Source organism: Agrilus planipennis, unplaced genomic scaffold, assembly GCF_000699045.2.
Source record: "Agrilus planipennis isolate EAB-ADULT unplaced genomic scaffold, Apla_2.0 scaffold12, whole genome shotgun sequence".
Taxonomy (NCBI): Eukaryota; Metazoa; Arthropoda; class Insecta; order Coleoptera; family Buprestidae; genus Agrilus; species Agrilus planipennis.
The window spans coordinates 1192657-1208048 of NW_020439003.1; the positions used below are offsets into that span (position 1 = coordinate 1192657).

The following is a 15392-nucleotide window of genomic DNA, read 5'->3' on the forward strand; positions in this document are numbered from 1 at the left end:
TTTATCCTTCAGTTTAAAATTTATATTACTTCGTCATTCATCATTTTAATTATCTGTTACATTCATTATGATATATACATTCAGAGGGTGTTTTGAGAAGATACATACACTTTAAAGCATGATAAAAACATAAATTTTTTTGAATTTTTCTTTACAATTAATTGACATAGCAAACAGAATTTTACTATTATATCTTCTTTAATCCTCTCAAGTTTATGAGACAATGGATCATTTGCCATTATTGTTTTAAATATATTTTAGAATATAAAAAAATTATTGTTTTAATACATTAAATATTCACAGGATATATGGAATAAATAAAAAAGCAAGTCTACGAAACCGTACAATTTCTTGTCTTTTGTTTTCTGCATTCTGAACAACCATGTTACGTTTTTTTATCATGACAAGCAAAAATCGTACCATGATAATAATATTATTTCATAAGTAATTTTTTTTATGCTTCTGTTAGCATTCACAATGGTGTAATGAAATAATGGTACCGTGAGTTCTGGACGTGCTTAATTTAAAGAAGCATTTCGACCATTGTGTGCGAAAAAGTTGATTACTTATGAACATGTTTGTTAAAGTGAGGGGTGCGGCGCACTCGTGGTAATACCGGGAAGTGAATTTATTTCGTCTGCTTAATCCTATCGCGAAAGTCTTTCTTTTAATATCAACAATTACATGAAAGCGGTCTAATTTTTTTAGAGCGGTAAAACGAGCTTGTTAGATGTATAGGTACGTTACGTTATAATCTTCGGTCACTTTTCTACAGCCAATAAAGGCGAAAGTTGACCTGTTTGATTTCCTAATAAAGGAAGTGTTCATATTCTTGCCAATTTTTCATAGATTGCCTACCAATTGCATAATAGCTTAGTTTACAAAAAAAAATTAATTACGTGTAATTTAGACCGCAGTATATTTGATTAATACCTTTGATAACTAACGGAAGGTTAAAGATACACGCCAAAGGTGTGTCGTGGTTATTATACTTCTTTAACTTTCCATTGCAAGTTATGCATTACTTAAATTAAATACAGGATGTTTCATGTTTTTGTTAAGATTACGTCCAAATCATTCTTGAGTCAGACAAATAAATAAAACGCTTCTGTTATTGCAGTTTAAGAATTTTTAATTAAGCTTTGATAAGCACATACTTGAATTGGAAGTGGTAGCATAAGCTAAGACTGAAATAAAAGATATTTTACAGAATAACTGTATTTAATTAATGTCAGTCCCTTTCTATAAAAAATAGACTAGAGGTAAGTAAAAAAAGGGTAATAAAGACAAGACACATAGAGATCACAGACATAAAATCCTATTGAATGCAATGGTATATGTTCGTTTAAATAATGAAGATTAAATAAAATGGGCAATGAAATAAAAAATAAAAAAAACAAAAATCTTAGGTGGTAATTAGTAGTGTTTCAAGGATGACCCAAAGCTGCCTCCGAAGTCATGTCCTCCAGAGAATCCTCCACCGAGGGAAGATCCGAAGGAAGAACCAAATGAAGATCCATGGTCGTCAGCTTTGACAATCACTGGATATGGTTTCTTAACGATGTTTATTTCTGGTACTGGAACTGGTATTGGTTTGTGAACAGGAACGGCCACTGGTTTAGGTATTTTAACTGGAACAGGATGAGGAACTGGCACTTTTACGGGATAGCTTACTGGTACAGGTACTTTCTTTTCAACATAGACTGGATAAGGTTTGTCGACATGAACTGGGTAAGGTTGGGCTACTTTCACTGGATAAGGTTTGTCTACTGGAACAGCGACGGGGTGAGGTACTGGCACTGGGACGTTCCTTTCGACTGGTACTGGTACTGGTACTGAGTGAGGAATTCCTACTCTGTTGGTAATTGTAAGATGTGTATGTACAGATGAGCCCAAGTCAATGGCACCTCCAGCACCAGAACCACCTCCAATGCCGCCTCCAAAACCACCTCCAAGACCTCCTCCAATTCCTCCGCCAAGTCCTCCTCCTAAACCATGGCCTCCTCCGATGCCACCACCAAAACCTCCTCCTAAACCATGACCTCCTCCGATGCCACCACCAAAACCTCCTCCTAAACCATGACCTCCTCCGATGCCACCACTAATGCCTCCATGATCACCATGACCACCGAAATCTCCAAAGCCCGAGTCACCGCCAAATCCAGAAGAGATGCCTTCCCCAAAGACACCGCGTTTTGCGGTCTTCTTATCGTCTTTGGCCTCTTTCTTCTCGGCTAAGCAGGTTCCAAGAACCAGGAGTGCAATCAATGTCTTAAATAAAAAATAATTCAAAATATTTCTTTCCAGGTATGTTTTTTATGTTTAAATATGAAAAAGATTTCAGTTTTGTTATAGTGTATCATTTGACTTACCGTTACTTTCATGTTGAGTTGTACACTGGAGGAATGCAGAAAGAGACTGATACAGTACCACCACCGAGGTTTGCTTTTTATACCATCAATCACAGGAAGCTTTAGACGATGAGGGCGTAGACCCCATATGGCGAATGATTTCGGCCTTTCTACGTTTAAGACTCAGACGCGACCTAATTTACTTTCGGTGCATATTCAGTAAACGCATGCATCTCGTAAGCTTCGGTTATGTGTTATGATATTTTTCATGTAAACCGCTTTTAGAATAAGCAATTGGTCAATTTTTACATTGTAAAGTCGCACTTAGTTATGCAACAATTATTTCTTTCTCTTTTTGTTATAAGTATTAATTATATCTTAGTTAAGAAGTTTCTACTATTTAATGTCGCGATGAGGTTTTATTTTTAAATTATGGCTGTAAAAATAGTTATAATTATAATAAGAATAGTAAAAGGCATATCATATAAAAGGATAAGCATAGCAATTTTTCTGAAAAAAAGAAAAAATGCTTCATTAAATTCTACTTTAAAATAATGCTATCATTAATTTTATTCATAATTCTTTTTTGTCAATGAGATCCTGGAACGCTTATTTTTGGAATGTAATTTGATAATTTCTTTTGCTTTCGAGTATCTGCGTGAAAGTTACAATGGGGAAACAAAGAATGAGCCCTTTCATTTTTCTTCTTTTTCGTCTGTTTTTTCTTTGTAAATTTCTATTTTCATCCAAATTTTGTATAATTGCTAAAGTTCTAACAGCAATTACTTTACAAAATATAAAAAATATCTTTTGAAATTTCTACGTAACGATTTTAGTACGATAGGCCTTCTTGACAAGTAGCTATATTAAATGCAAAGAATATGACAGATTGGTATACTTACTTAACTTTCTTTTCGATGAAATCATTTTTCGCTTATGAAATACGATACAAGATACCAATCTAAGTGATAATTTGTTTTATGTATCTGCATTGAGTTTCTGCCAATTTTCGAATGATTTAATCGGTAAAATTCAAAACAGTGCTGTCCTTACGAAATGTGGCACCCTTTGGCAAGCTTTAAGTAAGCGCCCCTTTAAGGGTTTAAAATGTTTTATTTATTATTTCAATTATAAATTTAATTTCGTAGATATATCGAATAATAGCAAAAATTTGCTTCTGAAATTCGTATTTAATTGCATATTTTTATTTTTTTCCTAGCGTTGTAACACCTCTACGAGGCTAGCGTCCCCAAGCGGCGCATAGGTTAGCCCCCCAACCCTAAGGGGACTCGGAAGCAAAATTTATTCTTTGTATATATTCTACTTCCACTTACGTGGAAATGAAAACACAACCATCAAAAAAAATCAAAAGTTTTATTGTCTGTTGTGTAAAAATGAACTTGCTTTTACCTCTAGTTACCGTTTGTTTTTTTTTGTATTTTTTAAATTGATATTAATAATGTTATTATTCATTTTTTATCCCTGATATGATTATTTTAAGATGATAATCAATCTAGACTACTTCAGAGAATAAAACATTTGTTTATTTACAATAAATCCCAAAGCCTTAATTTGGGGATAATTTAGTAGTAATAATAATGTTATTTATCCTGAGGCTTGCAAAGTATCAAATAATTTTACAGTTATTCCAGAAGAAGCTCCAAATTAATAGGTGAATTGTTGCTTTATTATTTATTAGTTCAGATGTTGAATAATTAGTCGAGGGCTTTATATCTAGGACAATACTAGGTGCCTTTTTTCGAATACTACAAGATTTTAAGGGATACTCTGATTTTCAGTGATTTTTTATTGTTAGTTTTTATTGAAAAGAGGTACTTTACGAGCAGATCGTGAATTTGTGTGACCCTGGTCTAATACTTTTTAATAGTCAATCTAATTACAGAACTAACTGCTATTTTGTCAAACAACTGGAAAGGAATAGGAAAGAAATACAATATTAAAATATTTTCACACAGTTCTAACAGTAACAAAATCGACGACGAGTATAGAAATGCGGAAAAACTCAAAATTGCCTTGGGCGATAAGCGGCGGCCGAAAATCCCTCGTAATAAGGACACACGCGAAAAATGCACCCACCGAATACAAGCGATTGATCGGATTTTTTTTAATTTTAGATTTTTTCTTTACAATATTGCCTATTGTTTCAATGGAGGCTGGGGCCTTTTGTATCCACGGTGCCTTGCGCTGCAGCGTAAAAACTCCTTAAGTGGATCCATCCCTGAAGTACCTTACAGCTATACAGCATCAATATATATATTATATATATGTTACTTGTACTTTAAAAACCTAACGTTCTGTATATGAAAATGTAAGAAATTTATTTCGTTTTTAGAATGTTTCTATCGGCAACCCATTAACCAGACTTGTGCTCTCTATTACTAGAATTGAAAACTTTTGTCACAATTATTTATTAATAGAATTCTATAAAAGTACCACAAGGTTAGTATTTAAAAATTTCATACGATAAATTTAAAAAATTCCACTGACTTTACCACTGATTTAAAATTGAAGAACCCGTTCAATTCATTTTTAAAGGGAGCAATAGTTTTCCATTCGTTTCTAATCTGTATTTGCATCTATTGTCATAATTGATTAATTACAGTTAAGTTTGAGAAATTTTGTTTTTAAAAGTTTTTGATTAACTAAATTATCGACCCTTTGTATCTTTAAAACACTTGTTTTATTCTAAGTCAAGACGTAACCAACAAAGTGCATTTTTGTGTCTGCGATTAAAGCAATTTTTGGTTTGTTTTTTTTTTTTTTTTGAATTCGAAACAATTCAATTCAATTCATATTTCCTTCAAGTATTTCGAGGTCAGCTATTTTCAACTGAAATGACGGTTCTTACGTGTAGAAATTACCAATTATTTATGTTCTTACCTATCATAAGGAATTTTATTTGCAAGTACCCATAATCATTTTTAGGTACGTGCAGTTGTTATTGCAGCTGGTGTAACTGAAGCTATTAATTTGTTGTTATGTGGTTTTTGATTTAATATTAGGAAAACAATGATTATTAAATTAACCCGGAATCAAAGTTAAATATATAAAAACAATTTGAGATAAAGTAAGGAACCAAATTAGTAAATATATAATTGTTGTATCCCAAATAATGGGAATGAAAGATTGAGGCCCTAGTGCCATGAAAGGCAGTAACTTACCGGTAAAGCAGTTGAATTTAAATAGAAGCGTAGTTTTATGGTTTTGGGAAATGGTTTACGCTCATTGGAACACAGAAATTTCTTATAAAAATAATGCAAAAGATACCCTAGACAAAAACTTTCAGTCTCTCTTCAGTCTCTAAAAGTCTTTCAGCGTCTCTGAGAAAGTCTCTCACAGTCTTTTACAGTCTCTCAGTTATTGCCTAAGTGTTTTTATGGATCTCTCACAGTCTCTGTATGAGAGACTCGAACGATAAAATTGTTAATTCAGATATTCGAGTCTCTCACAGAGAGACTTAATGGATAAAATTGAAAAATTGAGAGACTCGAGTCTCTCGTAGAAAGACTGGGATTTCTGAAATATGTTGAACTTAGAAAATTTTAACCATGTCTATCGAGACACCTCTTATTGAGAGATTCGAGTCTGTCGTTCAGAGATTCGAGTCTCTCGTTCAGAGATGCTAAACAGTTTTTTTGACAGTCTCTCGACAGTCTCTCTCAGCGACACCAAAGAGACTCGCTGAGACACGGAGTATGTGATACAGTCTACAAATACAAAACAAGTCTCGTTTTCGCTATCGTCTTTTTCCGATTTCGTATAAAATTTTGTTTGTGTTTAACGTATTAAGAAGCCTCAAGAATTTTAAAAATCGTAAAAACAAAAAGACAACATTTTCTTCAACTTTGCTTTTTGATTTTTGAATGAATGGTTGAAAAAGTTTTTAAATTATCTAAATGTTATCATATGATGTACTTGTAAAATTATTAAAGCTTCTTGGACCATTCCAGCCCATCAAGGAGTAAAGGACAAAGAGAATGCTGATTAGCTACTAAAACTAGTCCTAATGACCATCGGTGAAATGGTTATCAAAAACAAATTTAAGAATGAATGGAACAACACAATATACTCTATAGAATTCATGAATCCACTTTGGCTCATCCCCTGAAAGTCATGTTAAATATAAAAGAGAAAAATCTTGCCTAATGTGAATAAGAATCGGTCACACGAACTTCATAACACATAAGAACCTTCTAAACGCTTGCCCTAGATGCAATAACCAAAACAACATTTTTCCGTTAGTCACAGACCAGTCAAAGGATTATCCTTCAATTTCTTCAAAGTCATCGGGCTAATCAACAAACCTTAATTTCTGTACTGACCGTGGTTCAAAAAAGTTGTTTATATCTTAGTACCTATCAATCCTTAAATTTGTTTTTTCTTGTTTCTTCTTGTTGACCTTCAACAGTATTCCCTATTATGTACAATTTAACAATAAACACTGCATCATGTAAACCGGAAAACGTAAATTCCATCCGATATATACCTCCACTCGGTGAATATAACGCGGCGATTTGAAAATATTGCAAATCCCATAATAATACTTTAAAGTCTCCATTATAGCAAAAAGTTGAACAAGTATTATTCGTAAGTCGAACAAGAAATCTTTGCCTATATTTCTGCCTATAGATCTATAATTCTCTCATCGATTTTCCGAAAGAATAATCAATGAAAAAAGGATTCTACTTTGTGGTTAAAACTGATATCCTGTTCTTGCACATTCAACAACAACACATTTGAAGCATTTAATATCTATATGTCTCTGAAGTTTTATCAGGAAGTGATAAAAATATGAGAGGCACGTATGAATCTTGTTGTAATGCGTGGAAAGTAAATATTTGGGACAGCTTTTAATTGTATCATCTACAATTGTCGTACGACAATGCACTTCTGCACACTGAACCATGGGTACAGGTATATCGGGTGGAATTTACTTAGGGCAATAAAAAACACCCCGGACGGAATTTACATACCTCTGGGTCATTAGTATTGAAAAATTATTCATTCATATTAGTGCATGCTTGGTTACTTGCATAAACAAGATATGAAATAAATGTTTGTCAACAGAATTGACACTGGATTTCTCATAAACACTATACGGAAAAAAACGTTCTCCACGACATAATAAAAAGTTAAGCAAACACATTTCGGTTAATTTAAAGTTTGATCAGATAAATAACTTTTATGGTTCTTAACCAAAAGGACGATTATCATTTTTGCTCAAATATACAATCGGTTCAACGTACGATAAAATGAACGTTTTTCAACTGATTTAAAATACAAATACTTAATCATTACCATTTTTGTCGGTTAAACGTAAACTTTAATAAACGTGTACAACCAAAGGTTAAATAAATGCCTATTGCTATAAGGATCCTACAAGTGTATTATATGGTTAATTTATTTTTTGTATTATTTAGTTGTTAGTCAGTCAGAAGTATTGCCTTCAAAAAAAAAACAGACAAACATGTACGAGCGTTGGCCGTGGAAATCGAGCGTCATTACAAATATTGCTGTAATGCCTCAACAGTATATAAAAATAACTTTAAGCGGGATTTTACGAAGTAGTTTCAAGTTTGCGCATGGTCGAGACAATTTAAGATAAGCCACCTACAGTCGCATCGATTTCGTGACGGAATCAAACTTAATATTTCGTACTTAGCGTACCGGCTTTGAATGCATTTGGGTAATAATTTGCTTTAATTGTCATTGTTTTCATACGATACTGTGCACTGATACAATACAATTGGAATAAAGACAAAAATGAATTCGGATGTGACAAACTGGTCACAGACCAGCGCCGAAAGATCGGTTGGCCAACAAGTTCGAGAAATATTGGAAATCATTGGCGATACGTTGCTTCTTTTTTTGAGGATTTTCTATTTTGTGGCTGTCAGTGTTTACAAGAAAATTGTTCCTCCAGCTTTAAAAGAAGTAAAAGGAAAAGTCGTTGTTATAACTGGGACTGGGCATGGAATTGGTAGAGAGTTAGCTTACCTTTATTCCCAAGAAGGTGCCATCGTCGTGGGACTGGATGTTAACGAAAAAGGTAACGAAGAAACATTTAACGAGATAGTCCGGAATGGACACCAAAAAGGCTGTTGGTACACTTGTGACGTCTCGAAGAGGGAAAATGTCCTGGAAATAAGTAAAAAAATTACAAAAGAAGTCGGCGACGTAAGTGTTTTGATTAATAATGCCGGTATTATGCCTTGCCATCCTGTGGAAAAACACACCCCCGAAGAAATCGAGCGGATATTTAAGATTAACGTGATAGCTCATTTCTGGACGCTAGAAGCGTTTCTGCCCATTATGAAGAAAAATAATGATGGTCACATAGTTGCACTATCGTCTTGTGCGGGGTTGTTTGGGTTAAAAAATCTGGTTCCTTACTGCGCTTCTAAATTTGCAGTTAGAGGGTTGATGGAGGCTTTGTACGAAGAAATTCGAGTTGCGCCCAACAATCAGATAAAAACTACCATTGTTTTTCCTTATATGACTGATACTGGACTTTGCAAAAATCCGAAAATAAGATTCAAAAACTCTATGAGGTTATTAAATCCTCAGCACCTAGCACAGGAAATTATGCGGGCTCAAAGAAGTGATATTTTCGAAATTTCTGTGCCAAGTTATCTTCAATTATTAAACAGTACTAGCGAAATGTTACCTCACGATGCTAGAATTGCCATTGGAAATTATTTGGACACTTACGTAGATTCGGATTTGAAGTAAAGAAGAATATTTCGAGAATAATAATTATAGTACTTATTTAATAATACTTATAGGTAATGATGTAGAAAGGTTAAAAATATTCATGTCTTTGTTATGAATTACTTAAATAAATAATTAACTTGGAATAATATGTTACTGTGATTTGTAATAATAACTTAAAATGTGTTAATGTTTATATAAAATTATCGACTTGTAGCGAAAAGGTAAAACATATTCTAAAAAGGCCTACTTAGAAAATACGTAAGGAGTAAATTAGAACACATTTGTTTTTGATTTCAGTAGGAACATTTTTAAATAAGCAAAATTCACGCATTCTTTTTATAGAAAATGTAACTCTATTTTTATATATTTTCGTTATTCGCAGTCACATACAAATACACATATTTTTTCAGATATTTTAAATGTTTTTAATTATTTACGAATATAGAACACAAAAGTTTCAAGAAAAATATAGTGATGAATCATTCGATGATGCCATGGTGTGGTGATATGATGTTATTGTTGTGAATATAATATATTTTGTGTTCTATTTTCGAGGATAACTACCTATAAGTTTCAACATGCATATCAGCTATCACTCTAGAAAGTTTAAATATTTTTAAGTAATGTAAGTTAAAGCTTTATTAAATTCTTTATTAGAACTAGTTTTATAGCTGTATGATTTTTGTACGAATGTAAAAATTAAAGACCTGTTAACAAGATGAGTATAGAAAATTTATTAAGAAGGACAATTATCTCTAACATTAAACTACTGAAGGTAATGTTATTTAAAATATTCATAATGTAACTAATTACTGATAATTGTGAAACAGCTCGTCACTGAAAGAGGACGATATCTTATAGATAATTTTACTTAAATTACTTTGCGTAAAGGTATTACTTAAGTTAACTTTCATTTTTCCGACTCATCCTTCCCAGTCATGGTTACTAGAGCCGCAAACCTTCAGGAGTCCACTTACGATTAATTTGACCTCAGTTCATGGTGTGACGTGTGAGGGTACCTATGTATATCAAAGTTGAATAGGTTGTTTTATAATTGCGTAAAGTCGGTAGAATTACTACTGGAATGCGAACAACGCATTTGAACAATAATTTATTTATGAAGAACATTCAACAATCATTTGCCTTTAAGTAAGTGGTAACATGTGAAAGGCCGACTTCACATGTAAGATTAATGTCATATAATAGATGCATTTTAATAAATTAAAATCAATTAATTTGCGTAATTAAAAATACACTTAATTATTTTAGACCTTCGCATATGTGGAAAAATTGCAGCCTTCAACACATCCGCGTAAATTGAATTAAAACATTGGGATGTGAGTGAAAAGCAAATTGAACACCTTATTATGATGATGACTAAGCAGTTACTAGCAGTAACTAGTCATAATTTTTAATTCCCTTAAGTAAAGTCAACGTTATCGCTACGAATTTTATATCGAAATAGACCAATGACATGATTCTTTAAAATAAAATGTTTATAAACGTTTATACCATTCCCATATTTCACAGAATCATTGTCAGTAAGTGCACAATAAAAAAAAAAACATTAGTTAGATTTATGGGAGCGAAATATGCGACTATTTTGTTGAATAAATCATGAATAACTAGTAAATCTAAAAGAATGTTTTTAAATTGAAACACAACATTAAAAATAACTCATAGATGTTAATATCTACCCTAATCACTTTATTTTAAAACAAAAAAAATTGATCATGCGAACGTAAAATTAAAGAACTTTGCGGATTAACAAAAGATTATTATTTTTATTTATTTTAACATTTAAATGAAAATGCAATGAAAGTTATATGAACCTTGATAATCATAGAATCGTCAATATTACTACTACCTAATATACAAGCGCATTTTTTAAAACGTTGTAGTGAAACTACTTTTAATTAATCTTTTATCAAAAAGTACGTAATTTATCGACAGAGTAGGTACTTGTAACTGTATACATATAACTGTAGACATATTTTGCTTTATTCACGGAAAATGAAAATTCAAGATATTCAGTTCTATAAAACCTTGAAAATAATCGCTATATTTTTTTTCTTATTAAGTACTGAAAATGTGCTTATGATGTATTTACATGCTTCTTTTTAATTATTGCGCGTTATGGATTTCAAAATAAAAAAACATTGATATCAAAAGTTTATAGACATTGCGTTAAATAAAAAATTTCTTAAATTAATTTGAGATACACATATCATCTGCACAATAGAAGTTACGAAATAAATAGAACAAACAAATGTGACTTTTTTAATTCGCACATTGACGTTGATCAGGAAACTAAAATCAAAAACAAGAGGGAAGCTGATTTCGAATCTGGTCTCATAATTGTCATTGCACGTCTGGATTTTGAAATGTCCTAAATTCAGATTTCAGAAAATTCAGTTTTTGGCTTTTTTGTGAGCATTACATATAAGGTAAAATAAATTCTCAAAGTAATCAAGAGTAGTTATCATCGACTTATCTTCCATCGCTGGATTAGAATTTCGCCTTAGAATTTTCCCAACATGTTATGATATGATATATCTTATTAACTTATACATTTAAATAAACATTTATTTTTAAAATTTTAAGAAAAGTTCACAAGTCCCCCACCAACACCACTGTGAATAATATATGTAAATATAAATAAGAAATGATTACTTTTTTGTTTTTGTATGTTTAACCTAAGCATTATACTGCTTCTAATCTCAAATCGAAACATTTGCATTTTGAACTTAAAATATTTCAAACATCTTTATGAGATGTCTCAATTATGAACCCAGATTCTAACACAGCGATAAAATACCTATGAAATAGCTACAATCTTAGTTGTTTTGTCCTTTTATGCAAAAAATGACTTTTTTGAGTTCTGAGATTTGAAAATTTTCCAATAATTGTCGCAGGACTATCATAAAAATGTTATTTAATTTAAAACCTAGTGATTTAATTATAAATAAGGGTTTTTAAGCAAAAACCTAATAGCAATATTGTCAATTCCTTACGGCATACATCTAGTATAATATAATGTTATAGTGATGGTAAAGGAGCTTCTCAATAGGTATTTGTATTTATCCTGTTTTATTGATAACCTTGCGGTAATATACTACTAACGATAAAAAATAACATTTAATTGCACTTCTCATATTGCAGTAATAGATATACGAATGTAGGGTTCTAATGAGCAGTCATCGATGATAAAGCAATACGGTATAACAATTCAGTTAAGACCTTGACGAGTTGCGTAATTTATTTACATTTATTTATTCATTTAATAATTCAAAAAAGTCATAATTTTATACCGAAAAGTTTTATAATTTTCCTTAAGAAAGATAATCATTTTTAATCATCCTTATTAGAAACATTTCGAAATAAGTAAAAACAAAAGTTTTCAAATCTTCACGAAAAAATTATTAAATTTATTTTCATCCTGCTCCTTGTCGTTCATGCTTTTTATTTTTGTTTATATTTTGTTTTTATTATTACCTTGTCATATCATTTTTCTTCCTATCACTTATGCAAAGGTCAAACTGTAGTAAAAATTCAAAACATTGAAAACTGGACTTCGAAATGATTAGACAGGTTGTTGATTGAAATATTCATATTTGTATATTGCAATTTCCAAACAATGATACATCGGTTTCTCTATTTACAAAATATTAGAAAATAAGATTGCCTTTACATATTTATTTGATTCAACCACATTATATGGTATATAAGAGCCTTTTACATATAGAGATCACGGTTTTCTCACAAATTAAAATCTAAAACTTAATTTGATACTACAATTGTAATTATAAACACAAAACTACTGTATATTAAACCCCAGAAAGTTTTGCTTTTCATTAAATACCATTTTATCTGTATATCGATATTCATAATAAAACACCGTGGATAGATAAGGCTAGAAATGAAGAGGTATTAGAAAGAATAAGAGAACAGAGGATTCTATCGAAGTTAATAAAGAATAGGAAAGATAAACTGGTAGGACACCTTCTCAGGCATGAAGGTCTAGTCAGAGACATATTAAAGGCAGAAACAGGAGTTAAGAGGAGTAGGTGTAGACCTAGATTGGATTACTGTTCGCGAATAGTTAAGGGTGTAGGATGTACGAAGATTAGCTCAGAATAAGAAAAAGTGGAGGGGTGTGTTCAACCTGTTTTAGGACTGACGACCTTATGATGGTGATGATGTTGGTAAAAGAGTTTCTCAATGGGTATTGGTGTTTATTGATAACCATGCGGTAATATTTTAGTAACAATAAAATATAACATTTAATTGCACTTATTAAATTCTTTATNCTTGCACTTTTTATTTAGGTATGCCGAATATTGTTTATTATTATATTTATTAATTCCAGTCCCTTGCAGTAGGTATTAGGTATATTTTGAGTAATAATAATAATAAAGTAATAATAACGAAGTGATACTTGCAGTAATTATTTTAATTTAAAGTGTAAAGTGAAAGTTAGGAACTGTGAATGATGCAACTTTGATAGGTATATGAAAAATTATCATCAATTAAATCAAAATTAGGACAAACAAAATTTAAAAAAATTAGTAGACATTTTTTTATTGTCGAAGTGATTACCAAAGTTTTAGGCAGTCTGAAATATTTTTTGATTGAAAATTATGATAATTTGATTAGAATTAAACCACTAAATAAATATTCAGTTTAATTGTAACATGAATGCAAGAGGATAATGATTGCAATGATAAAATTTTGTAATTTTTCTAAACTTGTATATTGTATTTACGTATATAAATTTACCATTGATTCCTTTTTTGTGGTAAAGGTATTTCAGTCCAATACCAACAAACATTTGGGTCAATACTGACTAGAAAGGAATAAGTAAAACATTTTGCAAATATTATTATTAGTTGTTGTATTGTTTATTTGACAAAAGTGCTATTTATAATAAATTTTTAGTGCATGAGATTGCTTGATTTGGGGATCTTTTCAAAGCATACTGTATACTAGACCCCAGAAAGTTTTGCCTTTCATTAAATACCATTTTCCTTATTTATCTTTACATGTATCTGTATATATAAATTCATAATAAAATCGTAAGTGGTTTGTTATCAATTTTATTGGATACCCTTCAAAAAAGAATTTCCAGAAAACGTTTCTTGTTTGTCTACAAAGGGATGGACTTATCAGTAATGATTCACGAGTTTAATGTTGATTAGGGTTTTCCAACAATTTCAGGGTTTTTCAACAGCTGGGGCTCGAATGGTTCGATATCATAAGAATTCTTTTTCTTTGTGTTAGCAAACCGTGGGAGAAATAAAATAATTAACTTTGATGTATTTTGAGTAGGAATGTGCATACATCCACTATTTAGTCATATTTTTAAACATTCTGTACTTTTTGTATATTTTCAGTTTTAGTAAAGTCAATGTATTAACATGCGTATAAATAACATACAACAATGAATATTGGGTTGCCTGTTGTTTGTATTCAATTTAGAGAATCAAAGCTAATATAGGGAAAAAGCTTTTTACTAATGAAGGTAACAACACCCCGATGACAACGTTAGATTACATTAGTCTGTAAACCGTAGAATTTATGTTGGCGCGGAATTGAGATGTATCTAATCAATTTTACAGTGACTGTGATGACAAATTTAAGTTATTATTTACAAAAAATCATTTAAAGCTAAATAAATGATGAAATACATACGTCGGTAGTCATACCGTTGATTATCTGCATGGAAAAATAAATTGTTTTTTTCCCCATCGCAAAAGTGTATATAATAAAGCGCAAAATAATGCAGTCATTAGAATTACATCTATTTACTTAGTCAAAATTTCTTAAATTTACTCGTTATCTTTTTTTAAATATATATCAACATTGTCAATCATCATCATCATCATAAGGTCATCAGTCCTAAGACTGGTTGGACACGTACCTCCACTCTTTCCTATCCTGAGCTAATCTTCGCATTTCCGTAAAACTAGAACAACCCACATCCTTAACTATTTGCGAAGAGTAATCTAATCTAGGTCTACCTCTACCCCTCCTAACTCCTGTTTCTTCCTCTAATATGTCTCTGACTAGACCTTCATCCCTGAGAAGGTGTCCTACTAACCTATCTCGCCTATTTTTTATTGACTTCCATAGAGTCCTCTGTCCTCCTATTCTTTCCAATACCTCTTCATTTCTTACCTTTTCTACCCACGATATCCTCATCATCCGCCTATAACACTACATTTCGAACGCTTCTAACCTTTTCTTTTCCGCCGCTCCCACTGTCCATGTTTCGCACCCGTACAACGCCGTGCTCCAAACATACAC

General features: G+C 31.5%; 2 protein-coding genes across 2 annotated transcripts in view; one reads left to right on the top strand and one right to left on the bottom strand.

Moving 5' to 3' along the window:
• The window catches only part of LOC108733291 (pupal cuticle protein 36-like), a 9311-nt gene extending 6570 nt beyond the window's left edge, over window positions 1-2741 (bottom strand). The window contains exons 1-2 of the mRNA XM_025976003.1: window positions 2373-2741; window positions 1420-2271 (exon numbers count right to left, since the gene is read on the bottom strand). Coding sequence (XP_025831788.1) covers window positions 1420-2271; window positions 2373-2384 — 864 coding nt within the window. The 5' untranslated portion in view covers window positions 2385-2741. The remainder of the gene's footprint in view (window positions 1-1419; window positions 2272-2372) is intronic.
• Window positions 2742-7937: 5196 nt separating this feature from the next.
• LOC108733319 (short-chain dehydrogenase/reductase family 16C member 6) lies at window positions 7938-9805 on the top strand. Its single transcript, XM_025975962.1, has one exon. The coding sequence runs from the start codon at window positions 8136-8138 to the stop codon at window positions 9102-9104; it is 969 nt and encodes a 322-aa protein (XP_025831747.1). The 5' UTR covers window positions 7938-8135; the 3' UTR covers window positions 9105-9805.
• Window positions 9806-15392: the final 5587 nt, after the last annotated feature.